The sequence below is a fragment of the Setaria viridis genome, chromosome 9 (genome assembly GCF_005286985.2).
Source record: "Setaria viridis chromosome 9, Setaria_viridis_v4.0, whole genome shotgun sequence".
Taxonomy (NCBI): domain Eukaryota; kingdom Viridiplantae; phylum Streptophyta; class Magnoliopsida; order Poales; family Poaceae; genus Setaria; species Setaria viridis.
In genome coordinates, this window is record NC_048271.2 from 27,076,361 (window position 1) to 27,091,331 (window position 14,971).

General features: G+C 44.6%; 1 protein-coding gene across 1 annotated transcript; it reads right to left on the reverse strand.

Moving 5' to 3' along the window:
• Positions 1–1,308: 1,308 nt before the first annotated feature.
• LOC117838481 (uncharacterized) lies at positions 1,309–14,133 on the reverse strand. The gene is made up of 4 exons (XM_034718524.2): positions 13,753–14,133; positions 8,708–8,920; positions 2,185–2,404; positions 1,309–1,761 (listed from the first exon to the last, which is right to left on the reverse strand). The coding sequence occupies exons 1-4, from the start codon at positions 13,866–13,868 to the stop codon at positions 1,528–1,530; spliced, it is 783 nt and encodes a 260-aa protein (XP_034574415.1). The 5' UTR covers positions 13,869–14,133; the 3' UTR covers positions 1,309–1,527.
• Positions 14,134–14,971: the final 838 nt, after the last annotated feature.

Genomic DNA, 14,971 nt, shown 5'->3' on the forward strand with positions numbered 1-14,971 from the left:
GTATGAGTATATGTGTTGCTATATGTTGATGTATGAGTAAAGAAATTGTAGAAGAATTTGTAATATTTTCATATAACTTCAGATGAAGATAAACTTTATGATAATTTGACGTGACTTAAAACTCTGTAGAACTCTGTAGTTGACACATTTTTCTAATGGTTAAAAAATAATTTTAAGTTCTCTAATTTTCAAATCTATAATTTTTAAAATTTTCAAACCACCTCAAGCTCTATATGAAAGTGGTAGTGCTCAACAAGATCTAAAATTTTGTAGTTGACAAATTTTTCATTAAAGATCGTCTAGGGTCACAAACATATACAAGTTTTTCACTTGTTTTTAAGGAGGATGTGTGTTTAATGATGTATTTTCTAATACAAACTTTTTCTTGTGATTTCGGATAAATACAAACTTTATATCAAAATTGTGAGCTTGACGAGATTTAAAACTCTATAGTTAACAACTTTTTTATTTAAAATCGTTAGTAGTCCAAAAAATCATTATAAGTTCATGAAAGATATACATCCTGCCACGTCAGCAATTCACACCAAAAAATCGAGTCCTCCAATTAGTCTAATCTCCTCTCGCCATCTTCCTCTCCCTTCCCTCTCCCCCTCTATCTCTGTTATCCGTTCTCTGTCCCCTTCTCTCTTTCTCCACACATACAAGCGCTGACAGCCAGCCCGCGCGAGCGCTCGGCGGCTCGTGGCTCCACGCTGGAGCTTGTGGCTCGGGCGCGCCTCCGTGCGGGGGCAGCGGTCGGCGTGGTGCGCGGCGCCACATGGGGACAGCCAGTTGGCGGTGCAGCTCCCAACGGGAGCTCGCGGCTGGGGTACGCGGCGACGTGGCTCCGCACGCGGGCCCTACCGCTGGGTACGATGCGCAGCTCCACACGTGGGCCCAGCGCCCGGCGCGCCGCACCTAGGTGCACGTGGGTCGGTGGCTGGCTGGGGCGCGCGGCGCGGCTCGATGGGCCTGGTGGTCAGCGGGGTCGATGCACAGGGAAGGGTGGAGTTGGCATGGATGTCACCGACCTTTGTGGCCATGAGAACCATGTAGTGCGAGGGCAGTGAAGAAGGCATTGAAGTCGATCGGCGAGTGGGGTCGAGCTCGACGTGCATGCAGACAATGACAGAGGTGATGAAGTCGAGGGAGAGGGAAAAGGGAGGACATCCTACATGATGAAACCATAAAACTAGCGCTACCTTAGCTCCAAACCAGCATCGAAACAAGCTGAATGGTCAAATATGAATGATTTTGATAGTTGGGAGGTAAAAATTTATCCGGTTCTGGTGATAATTGGATCCATCATAAATGGGCAACCACTATCACATTTTCATAAGAAAAATCAGTTTCTCAGAAATACCAATCCAACATATAGCAAACACAGTACACCATTAGAAAAAAGATTATGTCCCACTCTAGTCACAACCTAAGGAATTATTGAACACGACCTAAGTTGCCATTGAATTTGAGTTTTGACATAATCAGCCACCAAAGTCGGTTTTGACCTAAGATGATGGCACCAGGTCAACGTCGGCTCTTTCCTAGTAATCTCAGCTCATTAGCTCTCTCTTCTTCCTCCTCCATTTTCTTTCTGCGTAAAGCTTCTTCTCTTTGCTTTTGTATCCTTTCCAGCTCCAAATATCGCTCCAACTCTTTCTGCTGCTGCTCAAGAGCTTCTTTTCTTTGAGCCGCCTCCACTTTACGCCTGTTCTCTTCAAGCATTCTATCCAGCTCCTCTCTCTCTCTTCTTTCTTGCTCCTGTGAAGTTCAATTGAAATAAAATTTGAATAGAGGGATTGATGATTTGCGTGGTTCTTTGAACTAGAATGAATGAAAAACGAATTTATAAATGCCTCAAGAAAGACAAATGGTTAAAATCACCTTTAAGACATTGACTACACTCTGAGGGGCAATTATTCTTTATACATTGATAGTTCTACATCCTTTGGTTAAAGCAGGAATAATGACGACATTGAATCAGTATGAGTCGAACTAGTAAAAACACCCTGTTGCTCCAAGCAAAAAAGGTTCACCAGTCTCCAGAAAATCCTATATGGTTCAGGACCAAGGTTAATATATTTGTGCTGGATATTTCAGTTTCAACAATTCACTAGTTCTTTCAGTTAAAAAAAAAATCTAATGGTGTTCTTATGAAAAATGATATGGATGTGTGACACTTACTGCTTTCTGCCTGGCTTCATAAAGAGCTGCTTCTTTTTCTTTTTGTAGCTGAGCATCAACCTCATCAAATAACTTTCTAATACCCTCCTCAATTCGGCGTTTTATGTCAAGTTTCACCTCGTCAGAGTTCAGACGTTCCTCGACATTTTTCCTTATAGCTTCTTCGACTCTTCTAGCAAGCTCCTCTTCCAATAACTTAAATTCAGCTTCTTTATGACGCCTAGAAATTAATACCATGTTATACAAGGGACTGATTGTTACATTCTACAATCAATATCACTAACTGCATATAAAAACTGATAGCATAGTGCTACCACATGGAAGTAGCTGACTTCATATTGCATTATGCCAGCCATACAATTCTAAACAAATGTGCAACAATATTGACAGCTGAAATAAGCAAACATAATCTATTTGAAGCTAGTGATGGTGTTAGGGACCTGGAGGACCCAGCTGGGCCGGTTGGGCCAAAGGCTGGCCCGAGACCGGCTGAGCCAAGGGGGCCCAGAACTGGCCCAAAAGGACCCGCGTGAACAGTACGGGTACTGTAGCACGCCGGCCGCCTGTCTACTTTTGATCTACAACAAGTCGATCTACACCGACTACATCGACCTCGTCCTCCTCGAATAACTCGGCGATGCGACAACCACCAGCAACATCGGTTGTGACCATGGCTCCTGACATGGGAACAATTCTGACTCAGCAACACACACCTACCTCTTCACCAACCTGTACAGGCGCGATAACACATAGGGCAGACGGCCCTACAATTCAGGCGAGCACAGACCACCTAAAAGTGCCCTCACGCCTCAATCTCTCAGAGGCATCTACGGAGGACTCCAACGGGAAAATAACTCAGCGTGTTCCTCCTGAACATGGGGTTGTTTTTCCATCAGCAAGCACCTCACCCTCCAACGGCGCATCATCAACAACAACGACCTCGGGAGCGCCCCCAGTGGCTATCCAAGAGAACACGCCTTGGGCAAAGGGCCCTAGGACGACGGCTTCCACGACCACATTGCCGACTCCTTCCTCCTTCGGTGACTCACAAACGAGAAGCATGCGCCCCTACCTCATGCCCAGTGATGAGGTAAAGATGGCCAACTCGACCTCCTCCACCAAAAGTCGCTGGGTGGATTCTTGGCCTGCCTCCTGTACATCCTCAACAACGGCCTCCGGTCTTCGCTCAGCAACCTTCTCCCTCAACAAGAAGGCTTCCCGGTTGGTCATCTTCCCAAGGAGGCAAGGCACCGCATCAACATCAACAACAGTGGAGTGTCTACGTACAACAACCACGGATGCCTATGAGACAACGACCTCCTACAAGACATCCTCAGGTTGGCAACCACTTGAATCATAAACCTCAAAAATCTAAAGTGGTTAACCACATAGCAGTTTCCCGGCACCCTCAACGACAATGGCGAGTGAAGGCGCACTACCAGGCATCACGACATGGCCACACCTTTGTCAACAATGGTGACGTGTCACGAAACTACCCCAACAACAACATGAGACGCACACAGGCAGGGCTACATCAACAACAGCGTCATGTGCCATCCAAGTTGGGATGATTGACTGCCCTCTTCCCCCGCAGTCAATGAGCACCCAACCCTCATGACGGGCGCATTGCTCGACCAGTCGCTTAACACATCAACTAGCAACACAGCAACACCGACAGTGGTTACAAATCAGCAAGCCACCACCAGCAGGAACCACGCCGTCACCATCAGGAACATCAACATCAACACCAATACCTCATCAACTATAGGCTGCCCTCGACGTAGGCCACGATCTTCACGTCGTCTACAACACCAACGGAATGAACCACAACATCGTCGACATCTTCGCCATCCTGCTAGGTTGACATTCAACACCTCGGCGATTACCAATGTAGCACCAGCTCCATCAGCGCGCGGGCACCAACACCTACCTCGGCATCAACAATGCCCCCGCAACGTGTTGCAGCGCCAGCAACCTGGACACCTCCATGCCGCTACTCACATGTAGGTCTTCACCAACATGGACGTGATGACACCAAGGCACCACCCTAGCTCAGCATCACCATGGGGTTACCTGGGACAGCAGCCATGCCCCCACCTCAGCTTCAACAAGAGAGCCATGGCATGGCTCTAAAAATAAAAGGCGGCCCCGATGACATCAACCCCAAAGGCGTGTTGGCCGCCTTGGGCAGCACCCATGGCCCCCAACTTGGAATCGAACGAGGGGTGTCACTGCAGCGTGAGGACACACTGCTAATAAATCTGGCGGGAGATGTTAGGGACCAGGAGGATCCAGCTGGGCCGGTTGGGCAAAAGGCTGGCCCGAGGCCGGCTGAGTCAAAGGGGGCCAGAACTGGCCCAAAAGGACCCGCGTGAACAGTACCCGGGTACTGTAGCGCGCCGGCTGCCGCCCGTCTACTTAGGTTAGGAATTAGGAAGATTCTAGATAATAGGATGGCTTGCAAGCCAAGTAAGTTAAAGTTCCTTGAGAACCAAGTCGTGTCCCCTCTATATAATAGAGGCCCCATGTACCAAATGAATCAAGCAAAGAATTAAGGGGTAAAACCCTAAAGCTCTCTCTCCCTCTCTCCCTGCACCGCCTCCTGCGCAGCCCCCCTCCATGGCTGCCGGACACCTCCCCCTCACTCTCTAGGCCCCCATATCCAAGGGGGTAGCCAAAACCATAACAGATGGCCAGAACTATGAAAACGTGTATGATAAGTAGAACCATAACATGTGAACCGAGTTTTCAATAGGAAAAACATCTACCAGAGAGAAGTTGGATGGCGACAACATGAAGCAGAATAGTGTTATGCGTGATAGGGGGGAGGAAAGCCAGACAAAGAAGAGAAGCAATGAGCATGGTAGAAACTTTATGAGGTAGGAGGCTTTCCTTTAATGCTCTTTGCTTGATTAAAGAAGGCACAAAGCTCTATCCCTATAAATAATGCATATTCCGAAAACTGATATGAAATGAATTATCTATAGATAGGTGTTCATATACCTAAGTTAGGCGTATGCACTTCTACATTTTGTAGCTGCTGCAGATGCACGTGTGAAAGTTCATTGAATTACGAAAGGATAAATGCTTCTAAGAAACAATTATGAAAGCATTTAGATCAGTGTTTTAAACAAAACCCTGTTTACTGGGCCAAGAACATCTATCTGGTCTTCCCGGTAATGGTTCTTTTTCTTTTTTCCAAAAAATGACCATCTAACACCAGTTCAACCGTTCAATCAGCTGGTTATTGTTTACAACCTAGCAGACAATATAGCCCCACAACAACAGGAGAGGCTAGTGGTATAGCGCTTACTAATTAGTATAGTTTACTGGATACCTAGGCACTTCATCAACAACATTTTGGTTTGATGGCTAATTTGCAGTACAAAGGCAATCAGAGCAACTTAGCATTTGGTTTTAGTATTTTAGTTAGAAGATGCTAACCTTAGCTTTTGCATTAGTGATGTATGCTAATGTTTCTATTTGTTGTATTGTTAGTGGTAAGATTTTGAAACAAAGGCATGTACGTTAGATTTATGAAGCTCCTAAGAGCAATGATACATTTAGTAAAACAATTATGCTTAGCCATACAGCATGGATACTATATTACTTACTCCCTCCGTTCCAAATTGTAGGTCGTTTTAACTTTTCTAGGTTCATAGATATTATTATGCACCTAGACATACACTATATCTAATGCATAATAATATCTATGAAGCAAAAAAAGCTAAAACAACCTACAATTTGGAACGGAGGGAGTATGTAATATGTCTCACTGTTCAATTTAATTGCCAAATGTTCCTGCCTCATGTTGACTACAATATTACAGAAACAAATGAAATTATGGCATCAATATTGCTCAAGATTTGAAACTATAAATGCCAAAAAAGATGCACTGTATTCGATATTTTTTGATAATCAATACTTTATGAATAGAGTTTAATAATTCTAACATTTAAATTGAAATCCAGATACAAAGCTGAGTACTATCCTGATTATAGTATGGTGAGTTCGCCTACGATGCGCTTTCCCAGGGTACCACTCTTTTTGGACCATATGAACGAATATGGAAATCATGGGCTCCCCCCAAGTGCCATTTCTTCATGTGGCTGGTGGCTCACAACCGCTGTTGGACGGCGGATTGGCTGGCTCGATGTGTTCTCCCCCACCCGGATCAATGCCCTTTATGTCACCAAGGAGATGAGAACATCCAACAACTCCTTATTGGTTGTGTGTTTGCTAGACAGTCTGGTACTCTATTCTACAGCATACAGGTCTCTTTGCCCTTGCACCGCAGCCTACTGATTCTTTATATGACTGGTGGGTGAAGATGAAGAATTCTGTTAGTGGTGATGCGCGGAAAGGCTTAAACTCCCTCATCATCCTTGGTGCCTGGACCATTTGGAGACACCGCAATGACTGTGTTTCTAATGGGGCTGCCCCCAGCATTGGTACTATTGAGTTGCATGCACCAACCAGTTCAACCCAAAAGCTTAAGCTGATGAGGAAACATGGGAAATTCACTTATACTCCAACACTCCCCTTCAAGTGCAGGCTCCATTATGTCACATACGTGGAAATTGGAGTGGGATGCAATTATTTTATTTAATCGTGCCCTTCAGGATTCGAACTCGAGACCTCTAGCACTGATACCAATATTGAGACGCATGCACCAACCAGTTCAATCCAAAAGGTTAAGCTTATGAGAAAGGTGGCAATTCACTTATACTCCAATAGGTACGGCACGGATTCTTGCTAGGCATGAAGCCCAGTTTTGGAGTGTGGCAGAAGCTAAAGGTCTCACCTTGCTTACTGCTAGAGGGGTTGATTAAACCGTTTTCCCTAGTGGTCGGGTCGTCTTTGTTTTTGTAAAAGGTGATTAGGATCATAAAGCTCTAGTGGGTGTATGTTTGTGTGTGTTTGGGTCTCTATATGACACTTTCTTCTATTAATATAATGATACACAGCTTTCTTGCATGTTCAAGGAAAAAAAAAGATTATAGTATGGTGTGGCCACTGAGCAAGGAAAGGTTACTGAGTTCAAAAGGACCAACAGCATATACACTGTGTAATTGCTGATAAGATGTGTTCAAATTATTGAAGCATGTGACTAGAGAAAGTTTATGACAAGAATTCAATGACAATAGTAACCATAATTGTTTAAAAAAACAAAACATGGAGAGCGTAAGTTTCCTGACAAAATTACATGTGGCCACTAAGTAGGCACTGATCAGTATCAGGATACCAGATCTCCATTCCACAGGACAAGCAGGCAGATGTCCAGGAACGGCTCCAGAATGCTGTGTCCTGATAAGGATCGGAATACATAACTCACTGCACAAGCCGGTTCGATAAATTGCAATCTGATTGGACTCTATCTACAAGGAAGCCTGCCATGATACAACAGGGAACCCTAACTGACTCCAAGAAGAAAGGCGGTGCCCTGGCTACTATATAAAGGGAGAGGGGAACCATATGCAGGGGAAAGGAGCTCTAGGTTTTACATCTGCGTGTTCGCCAATCTTGTGCTCATTGTAATAGGCTTGACACTTGTGCATCCAGATCAATACAAATACAAAAACGGGACGTAGGGTATTACTCACGATCAAGGAGGCCCAAACCTGTATAAACCCTTGCGTGTTCTTGTCTTAGCAGTACATCACTTGTTGATTGTGAGATCTAGTCTGCGGAGCATCACTTGTCGACCGAGATTACTAACCTCAACACATACTAATCATGCAGGATACAACATGTATTTTTGTTGGGCTCAAGTATTAGAGGCAGGCTCGACCCATCACTAACAGTACTGGTTTATTAACAATATTAGAATTTTATTTTCTAATCGATCATTCTTCCTCATTCTAATGTTTCTCCGTTCTTGTTTACTCAATCGTTTAGTACTCTACATATGCCAGTCAAAATTTGTCATACAAACGAGAAACTAAAATACTACTTCATAGCAATTCTTTAAATTTATCACAAGGAACTCTTGTACAAATTTGGAAATTGCACCCTTAAACCGAATGAAATGAGATCATGTACATGACAATGACATATGCAAATAAACAACCATACTAGAGAAGTATGGAATTTGGAGAATAGTTACCTATAATTTTTTGAGTAAAGGCACAATTCTGTCCTAATGGCTTCGAACGCAAGGAACCATCTAAACAAAATATGGGATTTTGGAGAAGCATGTATACAATTTTCTGAGCATCTGTCCTGGCTTGCGTTATTTGTTTACATGTACAGGACATATTATGTTGTAATGCTCAAGTAGTGGCGATTTATGGTGATCTTTGGTTGATGACCAAAATCTATTCAAATTATGTGGGTTATTAAAACAAACTTATCAGCAGATCGTACAGAGGCTAATGCTTGACATGCAATACTAAGTGTTAAATGGAAGAATTAGTCCTTAATATGTCAAGATTTGGCTATAAAAAATTAAGAGGGGGACAAAAGTGGGACATGCAAATGCGGCAATGTGGACGCATAGGTGCCAAGAGAAGAAGATGGGTACCTTTTCTTTTCTTCCACTTCCATCTTGTGTTTTTCAGATAAATTTATTTGCTCTGATCCGCGACTTGGACTGCATGAGTTATTTACAAATGAACTTGTAGTGCTCCGACTTCTCCGTCTTATGTGTCTCCTTGGAGACGGTGGGCTTCTATGCCTTCTCGGAGTTGGTGAGTTGCTCCTATCCCATAGTGGAGAAGGAGACCGAGTTTTTCGCCTAAAAAATGGAGAAATGTAGCTTTAAAACAGAAAAAGTAACAGCAGAAATAACATATAAGGTTTTGGAAATTATATTTAACAAAAAGTAGAAGTGTGGATGTGCCAGCATGGCTCCATAAAAAAATGTATTCAGATCACACCCCAGCTAGCCATATCAACATGCATGCTGAAAAATGCATAGTCAAACACATCCATTGAGATTAAAAAGTTGTTCTGGTTCAGGGAGTTGAGACCATAAATGATTGTTCCCCACATTCATTTTTATAAGGCATAATTTGACTGACCAAGTTCATGCTTTGACGGTACGACCTATTTCTAAATAATAGTCTAAATCATCCACGAATCTCAATGACCAAGAAAAGTTGATAATTAATATGGAAAAGAGTCTAGAATACCAGAAATCCAAAAGAAAGATTCTTATTTTCTGACTTATACATTCAATTCATTTCAAATAAGATGTATCATGTTCAAGCCAATAAATAGAGCTGGGGTTATAGTTAAAGCAGCCAGTAGAAAACCGAAATAACTAGTTATAGTAAGCATGAAGGGAGTGGTCCAATGTGAGTTATGTGCACAAAATCATTGGTATCATATTTAAAAAAACTCGCTGATGGGTATGATTTTGTATTGCACCTTATAAAAGTGAACAGATGAACTATGTTCTAAGTTGTATTGTTGATCCCATGGTCAATGATAATTATAAAGCATTGGCAGACAAGAAACTTAACAAAAAGGTTGGCAAATAACATCAAAATTAACTAGCGTGAAACAGAAGTGGAAGACCAAAAACAGTCAATGTCACCACTTGACCACATGAACTCCCTCCAATACAAAACAATGGTCCGTCGTGTTGCACCAATTGTTTCAAAATTTTCATCAAGGAAAACAAAACTGTTGTTTCTGTATTTCCAATATTTATCATACATTAATTCTGTGTTGTGAAATGTGGTCATTTCTCATTACATTTTCCTGGACATGGTACTTCCTTGGTTCATGTATATGGTTCACTTGGCCAAATGTTGCAAACCAGAGTCCAAAAGAAGGAACATATCTTACAGGTCATGTTGGGTTTCATCTCATGCCTACCCAGCTTGATTGTGCCGAAAAGGATTTGCTGATGTTATTTTTGAAGAAATCTTAAGGTAGGATTGATGTTCCAGATATTTCTAAACAATGCTTCCTTACTAATCTTTCACCTCTTTCTCTTGTAACAACACAAAGCCTTTGCTTTGCGGTTATATATGTATAGATAATCATCTATTCTCTTCAAACTTAACATTTTAACAAGCTGTTACTGATAAGTTAGAAGTAAAGCCCATTTAGTAACCATCATATCTATACTAAAACAAACGAAAACAATTGAAAACGTTTTCACCTAATTTAGGCCCACCATACCTCTCACGTTGGACCCACCTGTAGGGGTGAAGGAGGGTGGGATTAGGGATGGCAACGGGTAGGGTAGGGTACGGGTAAAGCATTTACCCACATGTTAGCATACCCACCTATCTCTATTATACCCGTACCCGCCAAAGGTAACGGGTAAAAATCCTTACCCATGCCTGTGCAAGCCAGGTATCGGGGTACCCGCCAGGTATTGAACACAAACGTGTCAATGAGTTCATATCCAAAGAGTACAACAATAATTTGATAGCTAAATAAGTCTCAAACTTCACAATCACACACATACTGACATACATAAGTCTCAAATTTTCAACTCTCAAACTGTCACACATGCATAAGTCCCAAATTGCCACACAAGCCAAATAAGAAATTACAACATAAGATCAAATACTGTCCAGCAAGGCAGCAACACAAGCGAATACTGTCCATCTTGCGACTTGCGAGTCATGGACCAATGATGTCAAACTCAACATCATCCTAAGACCAAAAAAAGGTTAGGACTTGGGTAATCGGTGGTGTGCTAGGGTTTGTATGGGCTTGGGCCAAATGTTTGTATGGGCTTCTTTAATCCGGGTACCTATTGGGTACCCACGGGTAAAATTCCATACCCGTACTCTTACCCGCGGGTAGAATTACATACCCATACCCTTACCCGCGGGTAAAATTCCATACCCGTACCCTTACCCATTGGGTAAAACTTCCATCCCTAGGTGGGATGGAGTGCAGACCCACAAAATTGCAAGTTGGGGGATGTTTTTGCCAAAAAGGTCGTTTTTTTCTCACCACGCGTGTTTCTACCCGCCTCCCCGTTGCACCCTTCGCTGACCGAGGCCCCATTCCTGCTTCCGACCCGGCCCGGTGCACCGGCGCTCCCCCGACCGCCGTGCCATCACAGCTCCCTCTCCCGCTCCCCCCAGCAACCGCCGAGCGCCGCTCCTCCTCCCGAACGTCACCGAGGCTGCTGGTAGAATTACATACCCGTACCCTTACCCGCGGGTAAAAATCCATACCCGTACCCTTACCCATTGGGTAAAACTGCCATCCCTAGGTGGGATGGGTTGCATACCCATAGAAATTGCAAGTTGGGGGATGTTTTCCAAAAAGGTCATTTTTTTCTCACCACGCGTGTTTCTACCCGCCTCCCCGTCGCACCCTCCATTGACCGCCTCCCCGTCGCACCCTCCATTGACCGAGGTCCCATTCCTACTTCCAACCCGGCCCAACGCAACGACACTCCCCCGACCGCCGTGCCATCACAGCTCCCTCTCCCGCTTCCCCCCAGCAACGCCGAGTGCCGCTCCTCCTCCCGAACGCCACCGAGGCTGCTGGGCGACTTCGGCAGCGAGATGACGGCGAGCCCGTCAAGCCCCGCGCAACACACCTACCAGCGTTCCACCGCGCTCGCCCTCCACCATGTTGTCGCCTTCCAGCTTCTCCCTCCACCAAAGCAGGCGCAGCGACGGCCCCATCCCTGGCACGAGGGGTGGTGGCGGCGTTGGGCGCTTCTAGATGTGGCATGGCGAAGGACGCAGACGCGAAAGGAAAGCGGTGAATGAGGGCGGTCATGTTGCTCATCGGACTCTGCTACCCGCCATGGATCTAGGCGTCGCACCAACCTGCGGCAGGCGTGGCCCTTATCTTCGGCGGAGAAGGACAAAGGGTGCAGCAGAGGTGATTCCCTCTTATCTTTTCTCCCCAAGATCCCTCCTCCCCCTGCCTCAGATCCCATTTGCACGAGCCTTTGTTCAATGGTGGCTAAGATGGGTGGATCAGCGTGGTGGCAGACTGGCAGTGGCTCTCCTTCAAGGGCCTCGCAAGGATGCTCTCCATGCTTCCAGCCTCCTTTATTTGCTTAAGTTGGGGACGAAGCTGCACATCAGCAACCTTGATACTGGCGTCACCGTGATGTCCAGGTACCATCCGTTCTCCTGTTGCTTGGCTTTCACTGAACAAGTCAATCCTATTGTGCTACTTGAATTGACATAGGCTCCCTGTTTTTGAATTAAATTAGCTCTCCCACGATGAATCTATCTATACTGATTCCTGTCCGTACCAAATTCCGTTTGATGATTTTAGTCTTAGACATTTTGTTGCAATACTTTTTTTTTCAATCTTAGGTTCATTTACTGGAGTCATTGTGATATGCTAGCAGTATAAATAAGCGGTAGCTGTAGCAGTAGCAGTGCGGCACCAAGGTTACAAACAGAGCAATGTATATGTTCTTTTCCTCCACAATACGTGTAACACGCAATCATCTATGGATAGTCAAATACCATTTCCAAACAAGTAGCATAACTACATTAAGCGAATTAACTAGCCTATGCAACGCTATCTTACAAGAAAGCCATGTTGGAAAACTACCATTAGAAGATACTTAGAAAATAATAAGGACAATCGTTAAGACAACCACCACAAAGCTCTTGTAAAGTTGTAAGCAGAGACCCAGATCTTGTAATCAGAAGAAAAGCTCCATGGTTCGAAAGAAAAACAAGAGGAAGGATTCAGACTTTAGAGACGTTTATCATGGCCTGCCATCAATTTCAAGCATGACAACGGCCAACCCAACAGGATTATATACTTGCAAATTCATGTAGCTTCATCCTTATCTTTATTTTCTAAAACTTAAAGCTCATCTTTATAGTTTAGACACTGCAGGTATTGGCATAATGATATGATAGTTGTAACTAGATAGGTTTTTCATCCAGTGTTAGTCATGTTCTAGTTTACCTTACAATGCTTCTTGTTTACTACACCCAGGTTTTTTAGCCATATGTCACTGACTGCAACATTTTTATTTTTCAGCCAGTGTTTGTGTGAACTTGATCAACATAGACATCAGGTCCTAGATATGGTATTTAGGTCCTAGACATTTTTTTTTTGTATGGTAAAGAGATGTAATAAGCATGAAATGTCTGCCTCAGATTCAACAAGATTGGGCATAAGCACTGACAGGTATCTATGAATATGTCAAACGGTACACAAACATAATCTATTCCTTCTTTATTTTTTTGTCTTTTTACATGTATCTCTGACTTTAGGTGCTTTTCTTAAATTCAAATCTAATGCTCGGATTCTGTTTGTCTTATTTGTCCCATCAATAAGATCCACAGAGAAAAAAACAAAAGATTCCCGTTCACAAATCTTGGACTAATTTCCCGGCGCATTCTAAGGCCAGCAAATCTGCGCTAAGCAAAAAATATCAATGAAGTCATGCAGAGAGCGCCTGGTGTCCAACCAGAGATGCAACATCGACAAATGATTCATGTCTCCAGCACAACACCACCTCCAAGAAGATACGCACAATTAATAGACAAATTAATTCGGTGGCAGAGGACAAAACATCGAAGAAGGAAGAAGAATTCAATCTAAGCTCTGATAAAAAGGAAACCTAGAGAGAGACAGAAAAGCAGGGGGTATGGGGGCGAGTACCGGGAGGAGTAGGGGGAGCGGCTGCGATCTCGTCGGTTTCTCCGGCTGGTGTACCGCGGAGAAGGGGAGCGCCGCCGGCGGAAGGGCGGAGGCGACCTGGACACCGTGCGAGGCATCCGACCTGCCCTATTCTCCGGGCTGGAATGGCCTTGGCTAGGTGGACAGCGCGGGTCGAGGAGGCGAACGGGAGACTGAAGGCCGACCTCCCCTCACGTATGAAAGCCAGCGGCGTCAAGGCTGTGGTACCGTCGTACCGACTACCGAGACCAACTCGCGGCGGCGTCCCTCCAATTCCTCGGTCACGGCGGTCGGCGGGGAGTCGGGGACAGAGTAGACGACCTTCGGCCAACCGGCTCTGGTGTGCAAGTGGGCCGCAATGATGGGCAGGCCATTCGACTGTACAAGGCCCATGTTCGGGCTCTATGAAGTGAGGGTCTGTTTGGTCGGTTGCACCGTGGGCCTGGCTCATCTCAGCCAGGCTGATCGCATGCAGGCTCTTATGTTTGGTTCCTTGTATGCATGTAGCCTGGTTTGGAAGAGAAGTTGTTTAGTTGCCCGCATGAGTACAAATCATGTAGCACAAATATGTCAAAATAAATACTAAAATGTTAATTACTTATGGTATTATGTTATAATAAATTTTAATTTACCTAATCCCATCTTAATTTGATTTGAAATCACTTAATATTCACTAATTATGTGCTAATAATGTCATTAGCTATGCTAATCTTGCACAGCGCGAGCCTGGCTCACCAGATGCGACCAATTCTGGCGTATCTCTAGATGCAGCATCTTTCATGTTTTGAGTAGCATGCGAGCCTGGCCTAACGATCCGTCCAGCCAACCAAACAGGAGCTCATGCATCCGAGCGGCCTGACCCAGCTCTCATACAGGCTACCAAACGCGCCCTGAGTGCTTCGTCACCGGGTCCTACCAAACATCCTTTTCCAAAGGACAAAAAATACTTTCGGCATACCGAACTAATCTGGATTTGGTCTCTCACGTGTAAAATCGGGTATTCGCAATCCATGAACTTCTAGATCCGTTTATTTTTCATCGTCTCAGTGGTTTTGATGGTGGTTTTACATTATGTGACGTGGGCCTCAGGTGATGGTGGCCCCACATAAGCAGATGGCTTTCTTCTCCTCCCCCTCTTTTCCTCCTCCCTCCCTCTCTCTTCCTTCTCCCTCTCAACCAGCGCAAGGCAGGACCGGCATGC